The sequence below is a fragment of the Aphanomyces astaci genome (assembly GCF_000520075.1).
Source record: "Aphanomyces astaci strain APO3 unplaced genomic scaffold supercont1.36, whole genome shotgun sequence".
Classification (NCBI taxonomy): domain Eukaryota; phylum Oomycota; class Saprolegniomycetes; order Saprolegniales; family Verrucalvaceae; genus Aphanomyces; species Aphanomyces astaci.
The window spans coordinates 141,422-158,452 of NW_009798299.1; the positions used below are offsets into that span (position 1 = coordinate 141,422).

Below are 17,031 nucleotides of genomic sequence, written 5' to 3' on the forward strand. Positions count from 1 at the left end.
GTACGGTGTTGCGTACAAGTACAGCACTAGTAGTTAGTTGCATTCCTCTATCTTTTACTTCGAAGTATTTTCAAGGGACTAGCCTCAAGATATTCGTCAGACACAAATATCTAACTAACACTGGTCGGTGCAAAACAAGGGGAGAGCGCACTGGCGACTCTTAACATATGCGAATACATACCAAGCCGTTTGATTTGCCACCTATAAATAGGTCCCGACCGACCATTCACAAACCATAACTTTGAGGGCGTGTGTGCTTGTACAGCCACAATAATGTCACTGCTGCACATTGCCGCGAAAAGGAATGCTGTATCGCCGCAACAAATAACGTCGGCTCTTGTACCTGACCTGGTGAATGCCACCGATTGCGTGGACCATTAGGTGCTGAACAACAACTACCCACCAAAGCAGCCGTCCCAACCCTTCCCCAACGCTACTCGACTCTTCATCCCAACATTACATTTGACGTCGATGACAAGGAATCGTCTCGAGATTTAAGTCCATGACAAGGGTCGACATGGCAGAATCCACCTGTGGTTTGGTCTATCTCATATTTACAGGGTCGCAGTGGACCACCGTGCTGCTACAGTGATCCCCTGGCAACGACTTCTACATGGGGCCGTACTACGGGTACAGCTTCATTCGCAGCGACGCCGACAACCAACAGTTTACGTCTCCGTGTCATTACGACGACTACGTGGCGAATCCAGCCAACTACTGTACACGTGCGATCCTTCTTAACGTTTAATATGCCAATGATATGCCAATGGTTGCAATACAACTACTAGTAACGTAGGGCGCTGGTCATCGGCATTTTTCGAGCCTTTTTTGTTCGTCGGTTTCTCGGTGACGACAATGCATATTGAGATGGCCTATACATCAAACCAACGGCAAGATTATAGGTATTTCGGAGAATGACCATAATTCGTTGACGTACATTTTAACCATTAACGTTATGGCTACTGTACAAGTATACGTATTCAGAGGTTTGTTCTGCATTCGTTCTTGGACTTGTAAATTAACTCCTTGACGGATTGACACGTCCATTTGTGCGCGCGTCGATGCAATTCGTTTAGTTTTGCATTTTTTATTGTATCCAATAATGTATGCACTCGGCCATAATAAGCCGCAATAATGCAGGCAAAAGGTTATATAGATCTACTATACGTATTCTCACACAGGCTTGGAAGAAGCGGCCAAACATATTAAAATATAGTACAATTTTTTAGTTATAAAATAAGAACACTGTTTTTTTATTTTAATAGAATAAAAAAATTAAGGACTTTATTAAAAATATACAGTACATATCTATATATATATTATATTTCTGAGTGGTTCTTACTCTACGAATTTCTCAATTAAACATTTCGCGGTAATACTATTACCCGTTGAATGTTGAGCACTGCACAGTATTAGTACATGCCTTGTACAAGACATATTTACACAAGTGTGGGTACATCTATTCAATGATATGTTCACAACGAGCTCGTTCCAGTTGCACGACCAGCGCCGCCGCGCCCGCCGCCGCGTCACTGGATGGACACAGCTCCAGTGTCGTTGAATCCAACTCGACTTGGACAAAATGCTGCAGCAGCGCATTTCGAAGCAACGCGTTGCCACTGCCGAGTAACCTGTGATAGATACAATTATTTATTCAACCGTCCAATCGATCATTTATTGTGATATAGAGTTAATCATTTGATCAACCATCCTATCAATCGTTCATTGATTCGATTCATACCGGCGTCGACTGAACTCTGCTTGTTTATCAAGTGGAAACAACGCCACCAAGTTGGCCACGATACCCCTAGCCAGCGCCGCACTCATATCCCCGATGGACCAATTACCCAGATGCATGTTTAGCATCACACCGCCCTAGTTAAAAAAAGAGCATTATATATTGTCGATTTGATATACAAATTTGGGGACGGGGTGCAATCGAATTTCGCGCCGACCAAACCGAATCGATCTGATTGGTTGTTGAATTTCATTGAGAAGGTTTTCATTATCTAATAATGTTGAGCTCATCTGAAGTAGCCAATCAAATCGATTTAAATTCCAACGAGAAACCACAACACAATGAAATTTCACTCGAAAGCACAATATATGATATTTATTTGATCCCATCGACGACGTTAGCGTGCAAACCAAATTCACCTTATGGTATTGTACTGTGTTTATTCTAAACGGAACCGACATCATGGAGAATGATGAATCGACACAACCAAATAAATGTACACAAGAATCATCGGCAGAAGAATTGAGCCAATCAGATTGCCTGAAAACCATCATCAACGCGAATTCGTGTGTGACTTCAGTTAGTGTGATTCACCTGACATTATGTGCACACACAAATTTCAGTACAAAAAATTGATGGATAGATAGATACGCGAATCAGCAAACTCAAGGCCGAAATTTGGGTTAAAAGGACAATAATACCTTGTTGTCCGCCGTGTCGTTGCGCTCGCCGCCAAAGGTCGGCCGACAGATTAGCGTTGTGTTTGTGTGGTTCAGACCTTCGGCAATCACCTTGGCATACATGTTGTCTTGCTGCATTTTGATATCGCCCACAGACTTGCTGGGATGATTAACCGATCCCAAGACATTTGTCCACGCCAGGCAATTGTCCACAAAGTAGGCAAACATGTTACCACTAAACAGTAAAAACCCTTCAGAATGACAAACATATATATATATATTGATCTTACACTATTTATTCACTATAAACAAAAGTAAGTTTGTTGTGTTTATTCTAAACTGGAGTGACATGGATATATATATATATATATATATATATATATATTGACTCTACACATCCAAATGTAGAAAAGAATCGGGAGAAGTAATTAGCCAATCAGATTGCAGGAAATCAATCATCATCGAAATCTAGTGTGTGTGTGACATAAATTAGTGTGATTACCAATCCCCACTTTGTACAGTACATACAAAATTCACATACAAAGAATATATCGATCATCGATGGATTTGGCGAATTAGCACAAAAGCGTCCAGACTATTTGGGTAAAAGGACAATAGTAGCAATTTCGAAATGTAAGAGTGTGTACAATACATATATATATATATACCCAGTCAAGGCGGCGGCCACATGAAGGTGCTGCTGAAAGAAATACGGTCGTATTTCAAAGCTGCTCGCGCTGTTACCCAACAGACTTGGGGGAATGTTGTCCGTTGGTGGGGGGGTTACAAAGCACAGTTGCGCCGACGTGCCAATGTTAATCACTATCACCACCACCCACCACAAGATCATCTCATTTTGAACCATACATATACACATATATATATATATATATATATATATATATATACATGCATATAAATATTCATACATATATATACATACATATAAACATATATATACATATATATACATACATATATATACATACATATATACATATATATACATACATATATACATACATACATATATATATAATATACATATATATATATATACATACATATATAATATACATATATATATACATACATATATACATATATATATATATATATATATCGGACAAATCAACAAATGTCAAATGACGTTGTTTGTACGACGTATACAATACATACTGGCAACATCAACAGGTGACTCGATGTTTTGAGCTTGGAGCAATCCCAAGACGGAACACGGATGATCGCCCATTGGGACGTACACTCGCACGTTGTTTGCCTTGGAGATATTCAGAATATCCCCAAAAGCATTGGACAACACGACGACCCCCACGACTGTGCCTGAAGGCACGACTTGCGGTAGCATCTCGACGGGAATTCCCAACGCAGCCACCCTAACATCAATCACATTATCGAAACACTTTATATACACGCATTGGAACCATCAACTGGGTTGGACATACGACGAGGAAGGCCACGCGTTGGCTGTCGAGTCGAATATTCCCCAGCTAAACGCGTTCGTGACGTCCATCGTGGCTTGAGCCGATGTCGTGTGGCCACACAATGCGAAGGCCACCAAATCCATGATCGTCCCGCATGTGTCCAAGCCATTGACGACGGACGGCGTGTGTTGCATGACATGGGCAAAGGTGGCCAATCCGTAACCTACATGTCAATGTAAAAGCATTTGCCCAATGCGGCCTTGTGGTTACCAGAGGCTAGCGGGGACAAGTCGGCATGGGCGTGGTGGCGGCACGCGTCGAGAAAAGCTCGGTCACAACGATCGTCTTGCCATGAGATCAACGATGACCATGGAAGAGCCGACGATGTCGATGTCGGGGATGAGGTTGAGAAGAGGTGGTCGACACCTCGTGCCAAATCTTTGGCCGACCACCACACAATCCCATGCATCTACCAGTACCAAACCCGTGAGCACCATATTGTGACTGAGCAACTTGAAGTATGGCCACCCTCACCTGGCCACACAGCGCGATGGCGGTGGGTGGAAACTGGCTGATGGCCAGGGCTTGCAAGGCCGCTCGAACCGTGACGAGAATGCAAGACACATCCGTTATCGATGGTTTTGCATCGGGAGGATAAAGCGAAGGGGCTAAGTAGTCTATGGTACTGCTGTCGAGGACTTGGGCATGGCCAGATAACAGGCATGCCTTTACAGCCGTGGTACCCAGGTCCACGCCGAGTACAACCGTGGCGGTCATGGTGGCCGGGTTTGAAATACTCTATCCGTTCATTTATTAATTATATAACTGGGCGGCTCATTTATTTACATCTCGAAGTTATCACTATAATAGTATGGTGCACGTCATCTAAAAACTTCCAACTGGCCAAATCGAGGAGTGGAGGTTTTATTATTTAACGTACAATTAATGTAGTTAAACCCAAAATCCAGACACGTTAAATACCCATTTCATGCGTTTTATCACTGCAGTGGGAGGTTAAAGGTCCCAACTGCCTCCGGATATTATATACGGATAAGAGTCACATACAAAAATCAAGATACATCTCAGCGGCCACCCCTATGGCCAAATATCCAAGCGCCCATGTAAAATACCGCTAGGTTAAATATCTATTTCTGGACCAATTCATCACCAAATATTTGAATCTGAGACGTAGAATTTCTTCACCACATTGAGATCTGTCGATTCTACGTCTCAATTTGCTGAAATTTTGAGTAATGAATATGAAATAGAAGTCAGAAAATTTTGTGAAAAGTTGGTAGTTTATAGATGACGTGCACCATACTTCGAAGTATATTCGCCAACTTCGAATTCGCAAAGATACCGACGTATTTTCGTTTTCTCGACACGACGGCCATGTTCCGAGTGCTTCCAACTCGATGGATGGCATCGAGTGCTCGAAGAATAACAAGTCAGGCATCATCCCCCGTCGTTCCAATCGTGGATTTGGCGAACAAGGAGCAAGCTAGTGTGGACTTGCACCATGCGTTTTCAACGTTCGGATGTTGTTACCTCAAAGGTACATCACGACCGGCGGTGGCTTGCTTGACGAACAGCATTGGCTAGGACATGGTATACACACCGTGGATGAAGAGCGTGTGATGGACGCAGCGCATGCATACTTTGCCCTGCCCCAGCATGTCAAAGACAAGTACCATCGTCCGTCGTCGTCGAATGGGTTTGTTCGGGGGTACATTGGCCTTGGCGCTGAAAGTGGAAGCTCCGAGTACGTCGAAGTCAAGGAAGGATTCTCGTACGGGTACGAGTGGGACGCATCAATCCCACCGTCGAATCCGTTGCAAGGGCCCAATGTGTGGCCGGCGGAGCTCGCGTCGGGCCACACACAGACCCTTCAAGCTTTGTTTACAAGCCTCGTGGTACTGTACCTACTCTTCTAGCATCTTGCCCGTACTCTATTAGCCGATGTGAGTTTGTCACGCTTGGTAGTGGTTTGTCATTGTTGTAGTCATGTGCCTACAGTACTGTATGTCGTTGAGCATACTCGACCTCTACGTAGGAGTTATTAATACTTGTTGTGTCGAATGAATGCAGGGATATTGTCCTTTTACCCAAAATTTGGACTTTTGTGCAGATTCGCCAAATCTATCGATATCGATTCTTTAACTTTTGTATGTAAAGAGCGTCCATATCACACTGATTTCAGTCACACACTAATTCGATGTTGATTGGTCGAAGAGTGAATTTGATTGGCCACTTGATTCGTGTGTTCTAGGTTTTGATTGGTCGATCGATAATTGTCTGTCGATGTGGTTATTATTCTGCTCACATTCGATTGACTAATTTCGAATTATCGACAATATCATAATCTTGTTTGCTGGTATAGGACGTGTCGGGTCTGGTGTGTGATGCGTTGTCCATTGCATTGCACAAACCCTCGTCCTATTTCCGCTCGTTCTGCTCCCAAGGCGATACAATATCCATCCTGCGCGCGTTTCATTACTTTCCGTACTCTACCTTTTCCCGTACGTCATGTTTTCATTTGTTTAGTACAGGTAGAATAACCGTTTACTTTGGATATTTCTCTTGATGTATCGAAATGTATCGACTGGTGAACCATGGACTGGTTACATACAGTGCGTTGAATGTTGTAGTTTGTCACAAGGAGCATATTGTCCTCCTTTTCACCCCAATTAGTCCTTTTTACCCAAATTTGGACCTCTGAGTCAATTCGCAACATTGCATTGAAATACATCCATTTGACCCGATTTTAAGCTTGTGTTTACTATTTATGATACAAATGGTAGTATATATATGGCCAATGTGTCGATAAAACATTGGGCAGAAATTGACCGAACGTGATTTGATTGGCTAGGAGATTTTCAACTCGAAGTGCCAAAGTTATTTGATTCTACACTTTCGAACTGATTTGACAATCTCGATCTTCAAGCTGTTATTAATATATCCGTTTTACAAACGCGTTCTACACTGTACACTAACTGGCCGTTAACTAAACTAACCTTAATGTAGGTCAAGGCGACAGCAATCTCATTGGATCGAGTCCGCACACTGACTGGGGCTTTTTGACGCTTATCCTCCAAGACAAGGTCGGGGGGTTGCAGCTGTTCCACGACGGAAGCTGGCACGACGTGCCGCACATTCCCGGCACGTTGTTCGTAAATGGAGGGGATTACCTGTCGTTACTGACCGAGGGCCTCTGGAAATCCCCCGTCCACCGCGTGGTCAACTACGACGAACGCATGTCGTTAGTATTTTTTTACTACCCCGATTTCGACGCAAAAATTCCACCAGTCACGACACCAACGAGACACCAGGAACAAAACCTCGACACATTCAACACCCTATTGGACAACACGCACCAACCATCGTCCGATCAAGCGCCGTTCGGAGAGTACATTGTGTCGAAGTGGGCCGATGTCCAACGCTAGTTAGATTCTGCATGATGTACGCAATCGTGGCTATACCTCTAATGTCCAAGTGTGAACAACGAGCTAACGTTACTGAAATATCACATTGTATGCTGACTGGCGTCGCATGCAATGCCAGTTGTTTCGGGTGGTGTTGATGCATCGGTGGGGGGATATACTATTAACAACTACAGTGTAGTTCAAATCGATTTTCGAAACTGGAGCCCTCAGCAGAATCGAATGTCTTATTGTGCTTTCAAGCTAACTTTGGTATTTCCATAGATTCGACGAACGACGTCAAATCCACGTGAAATCGTCGAGACTTTATTTGACTTGAACTAACGTTAACAGTAAAAATACTCACTGTGAATCCTGATGTACTCTTTGTGAAATGGAGAAGCACCCGGGCACACCTGCAATTTGATTGGTCAAAAGTTTTGTATTCGAACATTTCATTGGCTACTTCGAAGCACATATCCAGCAAATATTTGTCCAAGTCGTTATGGTAAGGAATTCTATACTTTGGCGTATTATTAATAGTGGAAATATACACTTGAAGTACTTCGTATATAAATAGAATATATATTTCAACAAATACTTTTAATGACAATATGGAATCCTATATTTTGGCGTTTTATAGGTTGAATTCACGGATTGGCCAACTCATGCCCTTCTCGCCACTTCCAACACCCATGGCGTATCTGCCGGCAGGGTGCATGCGGCTTCTTCTGGTGGTCCTTGCATATGGTGTACATTCCGCATTGTCAAGTCGCTTGCCCGTGTACGACTTCCGTACGTCGTCGTTGACGCCAGACCCATTCGCCTACAACGAAACCCACGCAATATACGTGGGTCGGATTGTGTCTGTCGCGTACTGCACCAAGCAGCACGTGCAGAATTGGACATGTCCTCCGTGTGAATACGTCTCCAAGCTACCGGATTTGATCGTCATTAACGACGCCAAGGAAAACTTCCAGGGAATCCTTGGCTACACGGGCACCCACATCGTCGTGGCGTTTCGTGGTAGCATGGACCTGCGCAACTGGATCGACAACCTGTCGTTCGTCAAGACACATCCGTGGCCATCCTTGCCCAAGGTGGCAATCCACCTGGGCTTTTACTGGGTCTACCAAAGCATCCACGACCAGCTACTCTTGGCCCTCGCGAGTCTCTTTGCGTTGCATCCGAGCGCCCCACTGCTCGTTACCGGCCACTCCCTAGGCGCTGCAGTCGCGGCTATCGCCGTCCTCGATCTACACGCAAGTCACAACATCACGGCGTCGGAAATGCTCACGTTTGGCGAGCCTCGCGTGGGGAATGCAGCGTTTGTGATGAGGTTACTGCAAGTGGTGCCCCACGTCCACCGTGTCACACATTGGCGGGATATTGTGCCGCACATTCCGTTAGAATGGCAAGGATTCGTGCACGAGTCTCAGGAAATTTGGTACACGGAGGACTCGACGGCGTTCAAGTTGTGTGACCCAAACAACGGCGAAGACCCGCTGTGCAGCAAACAAGTGCCCACGATCAGCAGTTTTGCCGACCATGTGGTGTACTTGAACATTACGATGAGCCACCTCATCTGTTAGACGACGCATATGCACATATATGTCCTTCGATCTTACAATATCTTAACATATATGAATAAAAACAAATATATAAACTCATCGGCAGTAATCCCTGCGTAGCAGCACAATGGCAGCCTACATATCTAGCCCGAGGTGGCCCCCTACCTGTTGAAGTATGTGACTGAATGATACGAGTATAACCGCTTCCTCGATAACAGTTATCCCCTTAGCGACTCCAGTGAGCACGTTGGACATAGGACCGCCATGGTGGACTGCCATAACGCTGTCGGTTCAAGCTCCAAAAATAGACAAAATCTAGTAGTAACTGAAGGGGCCTCACAATAGATGCGACCAACTGGCAAAACTAATGTATACCCCCCACTTCAGTACCTACGAAAATGACTGACATCGGATAAAAAGAGCGGCAACTTGAAAGCAATTCAGGCATGCGCATTGGTCTAAAAATCAATCCCAAGACTTATGTTTGATTGGATGAAATGTTTTAAACGCTGGTAACGAACGGCAAATACTATTAGTACTATTAATAGTAATACTATTAAAATTGTACTATTCAAACGATTTGATTGGATAGGTCGTTTCACCCACTTTTTGTCCAATAAAGACCTTGAAACAATTCTACAGGAGTCCAGAGATTAAATAACACAGGATTTTGAATAACCAATCAGGAATTGCCATGCCATCAAGCATGCCCATCCTTTCTGCCTTGGCGGCACCTGCGGCAAGGTTCTTGGCCATCACATGCCTTCTTTGCCTGTCCTCCTCCATGGCACTTGCGTCCCTTGATGCACGAAATCCACCCTCTCGTCCCACTTCGTCGTTGACTGTGAACGACGCATTATCCTGTGCTTCGACATTGGACTCGTCCAAGCTGAACGACAACTATTGCGATTGCACAGACGGTTCCGATGACGAATGGCTCACAGGGGCATGTGGTGTGGGCGATTTCACGTGCACATTGTCGCAAGTTCGAATCTCGTCGTCGTGGGTATTCGACGGAGTGTGTGATTGCTGCGACGGGTCTGACGAAGCGCCGACGACGTGTGTGAACCGATGTGCGACTGTGGCCGCAACCTCCGAGGCGCGACTGAGAGCCGTGCTGCAGGACGCAGTCAAAGGTCTACAAGCCAAGGAATCGTACGTTGATCATGGCGCAGCGTCGTCGAGAGTTAGCTCGTGGAAGGCTTCGCTGGCGGAAGCGGTAGATCACTGGGAGGATGCTGTGGAAGCGGCAGAAGACCAGTTGGACGCCTTGACCCACCGTTTCGATTCTAATCCGAGCTTGACCCCCACGGATCAAGACCATCGACTGTACCAGCAACTCCACGGCCACGTTGAGCACGCCAAGTCGCAATTGCACGTGTATACCACACTGGCGACAGCGTCGTTTGGAGCTGACGACGAGTTTGCAACCTTGTTGGGCCATTGTTTTGACTTTGAAGTGAACGAAAAGGAGCTCAAGGGCGGCACGTCCAACACGATTGCCAGGACGTACGTGATGGTGTATTGCCCGTTTGTGAATGTCACGCAAACCGAGCCAGGGTACCACGCTTGGCGGCTGGCGCAGGTAGGTACATGGACGGTGGATCATATCGTTTACAGAGAACCCCGGAAATATCCGACAGGGGTTACAGCAAATTTTGTATGGGGATGTCGCCAGAGTAATAATATTCATTCTTGTGCAGTACTACGTAGTACTTTTTTATTGTTAGATATGATTGGTAGAAATTACGAGCGTATTCTGCGAGCTTTCTCCATCATCGTATATTGTCGTTTAACCCCAAATTTGGACTTTTGTGCTGATTATTCGCTAAATCCATCGATCGATTCGTTCGACTGTGTTTTATATGTAAAATTCGTCCAGTGCCACACTAATTTAATCACACACTAATTCGATGTTGGACTGGCCGAAGAGTGGATGATTTGATTGGCTACTTGATTCATGATCTGGGTGGTTTTGATTGGTCGTATATCGATTGTCAGCCGATTTGGTACTTATTCTGCTCATTAGACAGCAAACACTCCAATTTTGAATCGACAAGATTGTGTTGCAAAGGAGTTATATGTGCGTGGGGGCTACACGCTGTTCTGTGACACGGTTTGTGTCTATGCGTGACGTAGAAACAAGCGCAGGTCGGGGACAAGTACACCGTTCAAGACGACGCCAAAGTGCCAGACATCCAACGGCCCATCCTGCTTGGCCTGTGGCACACATGGCTACCACAACCAAAAGATGACAACGTGGCCATTCTGTTCCCTGCACCATTGTACGTCCAAGGTGTTCCGCACGAAGCTGAAACCCGCGTGACCTCGGATATGCGTCCGCCACACCAACTATATGGCCAAGGCGAAGTTTGCGGTGGACGCGACGACCCCCGCCGGCGATCGCGCCGCGTGACCGTAGAAATGCACTGCGCATCCCACAACCACATCAAGTTCGTGGAAGAGCGAGCCTGGTGCGACTACGTGCTCGGGTTTGGCACGCCCGCAGCCTGCACGGACGCATACATCGCGCACCTCGAGAACGCCTTCAAATCGGCCGCGCCTCATGACGAGCTATAATATATAATACACCAGTACTTCGAAGTGTGATACACCCAGTTCCAGTTGCTTGAGATGAGTGCCGTGGGATTGAAAAGTGTGTAGGCCATCGGCCACGATGTGTACAAGCATACCATACATACATGGCGCACGTACAGTCTTATGTAGTGTGTGAATTTACTCTGTAGCACTGTACTGAACCGGTTGAAATACCGTTCATTATGTTTAGCAAATCTGATCAAAATTAACCATGTCTTGCTTGAAGTGGTTTAACCCAAATCCATACTTCCACGTGGGATTTACTCGTTGAAGTGGTCCAAAACGCCATACTAAAGACCTTTTACCTCCATTTTGAAAATGGCATTTTTTGTTTATCCCATTTTGCGAGAAAAAAGGAATATTATTTTCGAAAACATTCGTTTGTGTATTGTGGATTCGATACAAATTTCCAGACTCGGTCGAATCGAATCTCCCCACTGCCGAATCGAATCACGAATCGACGCTATCCCAATTTTGAGTGGATTAGATTGGCTCTTGCAGAAAGGACAAGTTTATTCAACCAATCAGAACTCCAGCTTGATTCAATATTGATTAACACCACGCGACTTTTGGAAGATTTTTTAGCGAATTCATTCACATATACTGGTAATAAGATTGTGCAGGCAATCCTTTTTTCATACTACGGTATGGTTTGGGTGGACATGTGAATGGAACGATGCTGTGGTGACCATCGCCGAAGTCAAGAACCTAGACAATATGTAGCTCGTCCAAGCTGCTGGTGTTGCAGGTGTACTAACTAGAAGTACGGTAATAAGTCCCTCGTTGAATTTAGGGCTAAAATGGTGGAGATCTCGAATCCACCAATGGCATTGCGGGAATCCGACCGGTTGCGCTGGGATTGGTTGAAATCTGGTCCGAAACGGCCACGGTAACAGCCGTTAACGAACGAGGTGGGCAGTCGTGCACGGACCAGTTTGGGAGGCATGGCAGCAGCAGGCACGACAACAAGCGTGGCCATGAAGAAGAGCTTATCAGCGCAGCGCAGCAAACCACCATGTCTTGCTCTGCAACCCTCCCTCGTCCAGGTACCACCTGTCGACGAGGACTCTACAACTTGACATGGCACTCGATCAGGATAACTTGCCTTGCGAAGTCGTCCCAAAGCTGTGGGTGGGCTCTGTCCACGCTGCGTTTAACTTTGAGGCGATCAAAGAGCGCAAGATCTCCCATGTCCTCAACGTTTCCGGCACCGTCGCCACATATCCACAAGTACCTCGTCCTACCTCTCCTATTTTCTTATCTACGACTGGACGGTCCTCACTCGTCATGATGTGTTTAGGAATTCACATACCTCACTGTGGACATACGAGACAAAGACTACACGAACCTCCTCAGCTGCGTACCCATCGCAACGGTATTTCTCGAATCAGGCATGCAACACGGCGGTGTTCTCGTCCACTGGTACAACGCTCCATCCTGTCATGGCGTCTGTCTTCCATCCACTAACCATATATATATATATTGTCTATTGCCCCCAAATTTGGAGTTTTTTGCTGATTCTTTGCCAAATCTATCGATCGATTCTTTGACATTTGTATATAAAAAGTGTTTCCAATATCACACTAATTTCAGTCACACATTAATTCGATGTTGCATTGGTCGAAGAGTGGATGATTTTAATTGGCTACTTGATTCATGATCTGGGTGGTTTGGATTGGTCGATATATCGATTGTGTGTCGATTTGGTTATTCTGCTCATTCAATAATTGAGCACCACCCAAACACTCCAATTTCGAAGCGCCTTGACAAAATACTACTAGCATATATATATAATATATATGTATATTGCCATGCATAGTGCTGGCGGTCGGTCTCGTTCTCCAGCCATCGTCGTCGCCTACCTCATGTCTACTTTGGGCACGTCGTTCGACGAGGCGCTCATCAAGGTTCGCACTGCTCGACCTGTCGCGTCCCTCAATTCGGGTATGCTTTCCTCTAGGGCACAACCTAACGTCGTTACATGATATGGTATCCTTTGACCCAAAATGTGGCTGACTTTTGTGCTGATTCTTTGCAAGTCTATATCGATCGATATCTTGTTTGTACTGACTTTTGTATGTAAAAACGAGTCTTGTGGTGATTGGTATCATTACACTATTTTAATTCATACACTAATTAAACGTTGACGATGGTTTCCTGCAATCGGATTGACTGCTCAATGCTTGTGTACATTTATTTGGCTGTGTTGTCGAGATCATTCCATATCACTCCAGTTTAGAATAAACACAATATTATATGCATTGACATACAACGATGATGGGTATTGCGCTAACGTTACACTAATTGAATTCACACACACTAATTGGACGTTGTTGATAGTTTCCTGCAATCTGATTGGCTAAATCCTTCTGTCGATTCTGTCTTCTGTCCATTTATTTGGTTGTGTCGATTTTATGTCACTCGCTCCAGTGTAGAATATAAACACAATCTTACTACTCTAGGGTTTGAAGATCAACTCCGGTGCTTTGAAAAAGCCAAGCGCGATGTATACGTTGCCCATCAGCTATTGCTTCAGACCAAGATTGTGCGGGCTCGCCTGCGACGCAGCCAGCAACTCGATGTCGACTTGTACCCTCCCCCCAAAGCTTCTTCTTCTGCCAAGAAAGCAGACATGCGCATGTTACTCGGGACGTTGCCGCGCGGCTTCTACTTGTCCCGACCAACTTCGCCGAAAGCCCAGACCTTCGTGCCGCCGCTTCGATCCATGGGCTCGCAGTTTGGCTGTGCCGCATGTGGAAAGTTGCTGTTTTGTGCGGCCAACGTACTTCGACACTCGGGCACGACGGACGCGGCGCTGTGGACCGTGGCCATTGACCGAAAGCGAGCGATTTCGTGCCCAGAAACTCCCCGGGGCCGGCAAGGGGCGTCGCTGCCCCTCGGACGCCCGTTCACGGACACTGGGTTTGACGACGACGACGACGAGGAAACCGCACACCATGACATGCTGCAAGCGTCGGTCGTGCCTTCTACTTGCCACGATGATGATACGTTGGATATGACGTTGGGGGCCGCCATTCAAGACGTGGTCATAGGTAGTACACAGGCCGACGAAAAAGCGATTCGACCGGCGACGACTGGCGACGATGCTAGCGGACGACGTCGACCCGTGGACGGCGGCAGTGGTGGCCACATCACAAGCTCATCGCCGCCGCCCTTGCCGCACAACGCTGGGTTGTCGGGCTCGCCACCATCGTCTGAGATGACGTCCAAAAATCTCGGCAATAGTATCCAGCAGAGCAAAAAGCACTGGCGATCGTGGACGTCGTTGCGGCCGTCGTCGTTTGGGTTTCGAAAAGCCAATGTCGTGACAAGTAGAAGCGACGTAATGTCGGACGAGTTGCACACGTGGCGCCACCAGATGAAAGCACTCGAGAAGCACGGCTCGCGCCACCAAATGTACGTACTATTATTGCCATTAGTCAGAAGAATGATTGTATTGTCGCCTTCTTCCCTGACCATTCATTATTTGGCCTTGGGTGGTGGAGTCGCCAAATTTACTCAATCGATTGAGTCGTCGTGGTTGTATTGTCGATTTGATATATAATTTGGGGACGGGGTGCAATCGAATCGCGCCGACCAAACCGATCCACAATCGATCTGATTGGTTGAATTTCATTGAGAATGTTTTGATTGGCTAATAATTTTGAGCTCATCTGAGGTAGCCAATCAAATCGATTTAAATTCCAACGAGAAACCACAACACGAAATTTCACTCGAAAGCACAATATTGTGATTTAGCCAATATCACGTCGATGATTCGTGATTCAATTCGGCGGCGAGATTATTCGATCGACGGGGTCTTGAAATTTGTGCCAAATGTACAATACTTTTGAATCATCTATTTTCGAATGTAAACAGTTGTATGTGTGGGGATTGCAATCACATGAATTCACAGTGTCCTTTCGTACCCTCATTCGAAATTGATGATATAAACCTTTCCTGCAATCGGATGGTGGGCTCAATTCTTGTGCGCCAATTCTTCCAATTGTCCTTTTACCCAATATTTGGACTTTTGTGCTGCTGAATTCGCCAAATCTATCGATTCTATGTGTTACTGACGTTTGCATCGTCCCGTATCACACGAATTTCAATCACACACTAATTCGAAGAGTGAATTTGATTGGCTAGTTGATTCATGTTTTGTGTTTTGATTGGTCATATATCGATTGTCTGTCGATTTGGTGATTCTGCTCATTCGATTGAGCACCCAAACACTCCAATTTCGAATCGAATGAACAATACCATTATGTGGCTGTGTGTCGATTTATTCTCGCTCCATGTCACTCCAGTGTAGTATAATGCACCCTACCCTATTGTGCATTTCGCCCAAATTTGGACTTGTGAGTCCATTTCGCCAAACAGCATTGGATCCAATTGAATCTTGTACAAACTATACAAAGTTGAGTATACTAGTGTACTACTAGTATGTGTTTTTGCTCAATGCGGAAGGACGGCGCCGAATCCAACGTTTGGATTGGCTGAAAATTCGACAGGACGTGTGATTTGATTGGCAAAGGCGATATTATTTGATCCATTCGCTTCAGACATTGGATGAATCTGCGGGAAGGGCGGCTCCAGTTTTAGATTCGATTTGACATTAATACTGTGGTGTGTATATGATAGTCGCCGCGTGTCGGCGGCGGTAGCCGAGGACGAAAAGCAGTTTGTCGCCGTGATGGGTAGCAGCGGCTGTGATGTCATCTTTATAGAGCCACTGGTGTGGTTTGGGTCTTCTTTGCACCCAGAGAACGGCGACTTGATGTGTCCAAACTCAGAGTGCCGAGCTACGGTCGGCCATTATACATGGTCCGACACGCAATTGAAACAGTACGTGAAGAGTGTATGTAGGATTGATTCATGTTTGGGGGTTTTATTCGAGGAGTTGTAGCCAATGCGCGTGTGGCGGTCAAGTCTGTCCTGGGTTTGCAGTGCACAAGGCAGCGGTGAAGATGTTGCCAGCCCCGACGCAGTTGCCAACGTCGTTGTCGTCGGGTACCCACGACACGGAATTGACTTAGAATCCTATAGTATAACTGGATAACACGTCCCAAATACTACTGTAGTCATTTTCGAGTACTAGTCAATCACGAACGACCTGTTGATTGCAGATACATTTTGCATATGCACAACATGTATAAAATACGTCGACCCTGGACTGAGTACACCCATTCCGGTAGCTCGAACAGCCAGCCGTCGAGTAGCAAACGACTTGGCATGATCGAGTTAATATGCTGAAAGATGTTGGATTTTTAGCCAGTGTAGTAACCATTATCTTGTTCGCGAATACCTCGCCATACGTTGTCATTTGGTGTGTCATTGATCGTTGCTAATCTTGCCCACGAGCGACGAATGTTTGTATATCGGATGATATATTGAGGGGGAATGTATTCAGGGTGGAGGGCGGGGGGTTCGTCCTATTTACTTGAGGGTTGGTGTTGTGCAGTTGTTACAGTAATATGACCAGGTTTGGTCCAATCCACCGACGATTGGCGCACCATCGCGTTGGGCCACAGTAACGTATGTGCAAAAAATATGTAGATCTTATGACGTGAATACCAATAT

The 17,031-nt window shown here is 45.7% G+C and overlaps 5 protein-coding genes across 8 annotated transcripts; 4 read left to right on the plus strand and 1 right to left on the minus strand.

Moving 5' to 3' along the window:
* Window positions 1-245: 245 nt before the first annotated feature.
* Window positions 246-4,646, minus strand: H257_11816 (hypothetical protein). 3 transcript variants are annotated; one of them, XM_009838849.1, is made up of 8 exons: window positions 4,395-4,646; window positions 4,131-4,329; window positions 3,882-4,083; window positions 3,598-3,812; window positions 3,087-3,240; window positions 2,440-2,653; window positions 1,742-1,875; window positions 246-1,631 (listed from the first exon to the last, which is right to left on the minus strand). In XM_009838849.1, the coding sequence occupies exons 1-8, from the start codon at window positions 4,635-4,637 to the stop codon at window positions 1,460-1,462; spliced, it is 1,533 nt and encodes a 510-aa protein (XP_009837151.1). In that variant the 5' UTR covers window positions 4,638-4,646; the 3' UTR covers window positions 246-1,459. The 3 variants fall into 3 exon arrangements, with proteins under 3 accessions (XP_009837151.1, XP_009837150.1, XP_009837152.1); XM_009838848.1 differs by lacking the exon at window positions 246-1,631 and having other exon boundaries at window positions 1,681-1,875; XM_009838850.1 differs by lacking the exons at window positions 246-1,631; window positions 1,742-1,875 and having other exon boundaries at window positions 2,414-2,653.
* A 580-nt stretch (window positions 4,647-5,226) lies between these two features.
* On the plus strand, window positions 5,227-7,418 carry H257_11817. Of its 2 annotated transcripts, none has more exons than XM_009838852.1 (4): window positions 5,227-5,415; window positions 5,463-5,773; window positions 6,241-6,409; window positions 6,885-7,418. In XM_009838852.1, exons 1-4 carry the CDS (start codon window positions 5,253-5,255, stop codon window positions 7,301-7,303), a joined length of 1,062 nt encoding a protein of 353 aa, XP_009837154.1. In that variant the 5' UTR covers window positions 5,227-5,252; the 3' UTR covers window positions 7,304-7,418. The 2 variants fall into 2 exon arrangements, with proteins under 2 accessions (XP_009837154.1, XP_009837153.1); XM_009838851.1 differs by having other exon boundaries at window positions 6,241-6,379.
* Window positions 7,419-7,944: 526 nt separating this feature from the next.
* H257_11818 (hypothetical protein) lies at window positions 7,945-8,949 on the plus strand. Its single transcript, XM_009838853.1, has one exon. It carries the CDS (start codon window positions 7,948-7,950, stop codon window positions 8,869-8,871), a length of 924 nt encoding a protein of 307 aa, XP_009837155.1. The 5' UTR covers window positions 7,945-7,947; the 3' UTR covers window positions 8,872-8,949.
* Window positions 8,950-9,515: 566 nt separating this feature from the next.
* On the plus strand, window positions 9,516-11,462 carry H257_11819 (hypothetical protein). Its single transcript, XM_009838854.1, has 2 exons — window positions 9,516-10,435; window positions 10,990-11,462. Exons 1-2 carry the CDS (start codon window positions 9,545-9,547, stop codon window positions 11,428-11,430), a joined length of 1,332 nt encoding a protein of 443 aa, XP_009837156.1. The 5' UTR covers window positions 9,516-9,544; the 3' UTR covers window positions 11,431-11,462.
* An 880-nt stretch (window positions 11,463-12,342) lies between these two features.
* Window positions 12,343-16,535, plus strand: H257_11820 (hypothetical protein). Its single transcript, XM_009838855.1, has 7 exons — window positions 12,343-12,494; window positions 12,544-12,678; window positions 12,749-12,870; window positions 13,268-13,392; window positions 13,911-14,865; window positions 16,093-16,296; window positions 16,358-16,535. Exons 1-7 carry the CDS (start codon window positions 12,393-12,395, stop codon window positions 16,485-16,487), a joined length of 1,773 nt encoding a protein of 590 aa, XP_009837157.1. The 5' UTR covers window positions 12,343-12,392; the 3' UTR covers window positions 16,488-16,535.
* Window positions 16,536-17,031: the final 496 nt, after the last annotated feature.

Coding starts and splice junctions, on each gene's coding strand:
- H257_11816 (XM_009838849.1), bottom strand. CDS start 4,637: ATGACCGCCACGGTTGTACTCGGCGTGGACCTGGGTACCACGGCTGTA. Junction 3,813..3,881: donor AACGCGTGGCCTTCCTCGTC/GTATGTCCAACC, acceptor GATTGATGTTAG/GGTGGCTGCGTTGGGAATTC. Junction 1,632..1,741: donor GCAGAGTTCAGTCGACGCCG/GTATGAATCGAA, acceptor TATCTATCACAG/GTTACTCGGCAGTGGCAACG.
- H257_11818 (XM_009838853.1), top strand. CDS start 7,948: ATGCCCTTCTCGCCACTTCCAACACCCATGGCGTATCTGCCGGCAGGG.
- H257_11817 (XM_009838852.1), top strand. CDS start 5,253: ATGTTCCGAGTGCTTCCAACTCGATGGATGGCATCGAGTGCTCGAAGA. Junction 5,774..6,240: donor CTTTGTTTACAAGCCTCGTG/GTACTGTACCTA, acceptor TTGCTGGTATAG/GACGTGTCGGGTCTGGTGTG. Junction 6,410..6,884: donor TTTTCATTTGTTTAGTACAG/GTAGAATAACCG, acceptor ACCTTAATGTAG/GTCAAGGCGACAGCAATCTC.
- H257_11819 (XM_009838854.1), top strand. CDS start 9,545: ATGCCATCAAGCATGCCCATCCTTTCTGCCTTGGCGGCACCTGCGGCA. Junction 10,436..10,989: donor ACGCTTGGCGGCTGGCGCAG/GTAGGTACATGG, acceptor TGCGTGACGTAG/AAACAAGCGCAGGTCGGGGA.
- H257_11820 (XM_009838855.1), top strand. CDS start 12,393: ATGGCAGCAGCAGGCACGACAACAAGCGTGGCCATGAAGAAGAGCTTA. Junction 12,495..12,543: donor TGCAACCCTCCCTCGTCCAG/GTACCACCTGTC, acceptor GCACTCGATCAG/GATAACTTGCCTTGCGAAGT. Junction 16,297..16,357: donor TCCGACACGCAATTGAAACA/GTACGTGAAGAG, acceptor GAGGAGTTGTAG/CCAATGCGCGTGTGGCGGTC.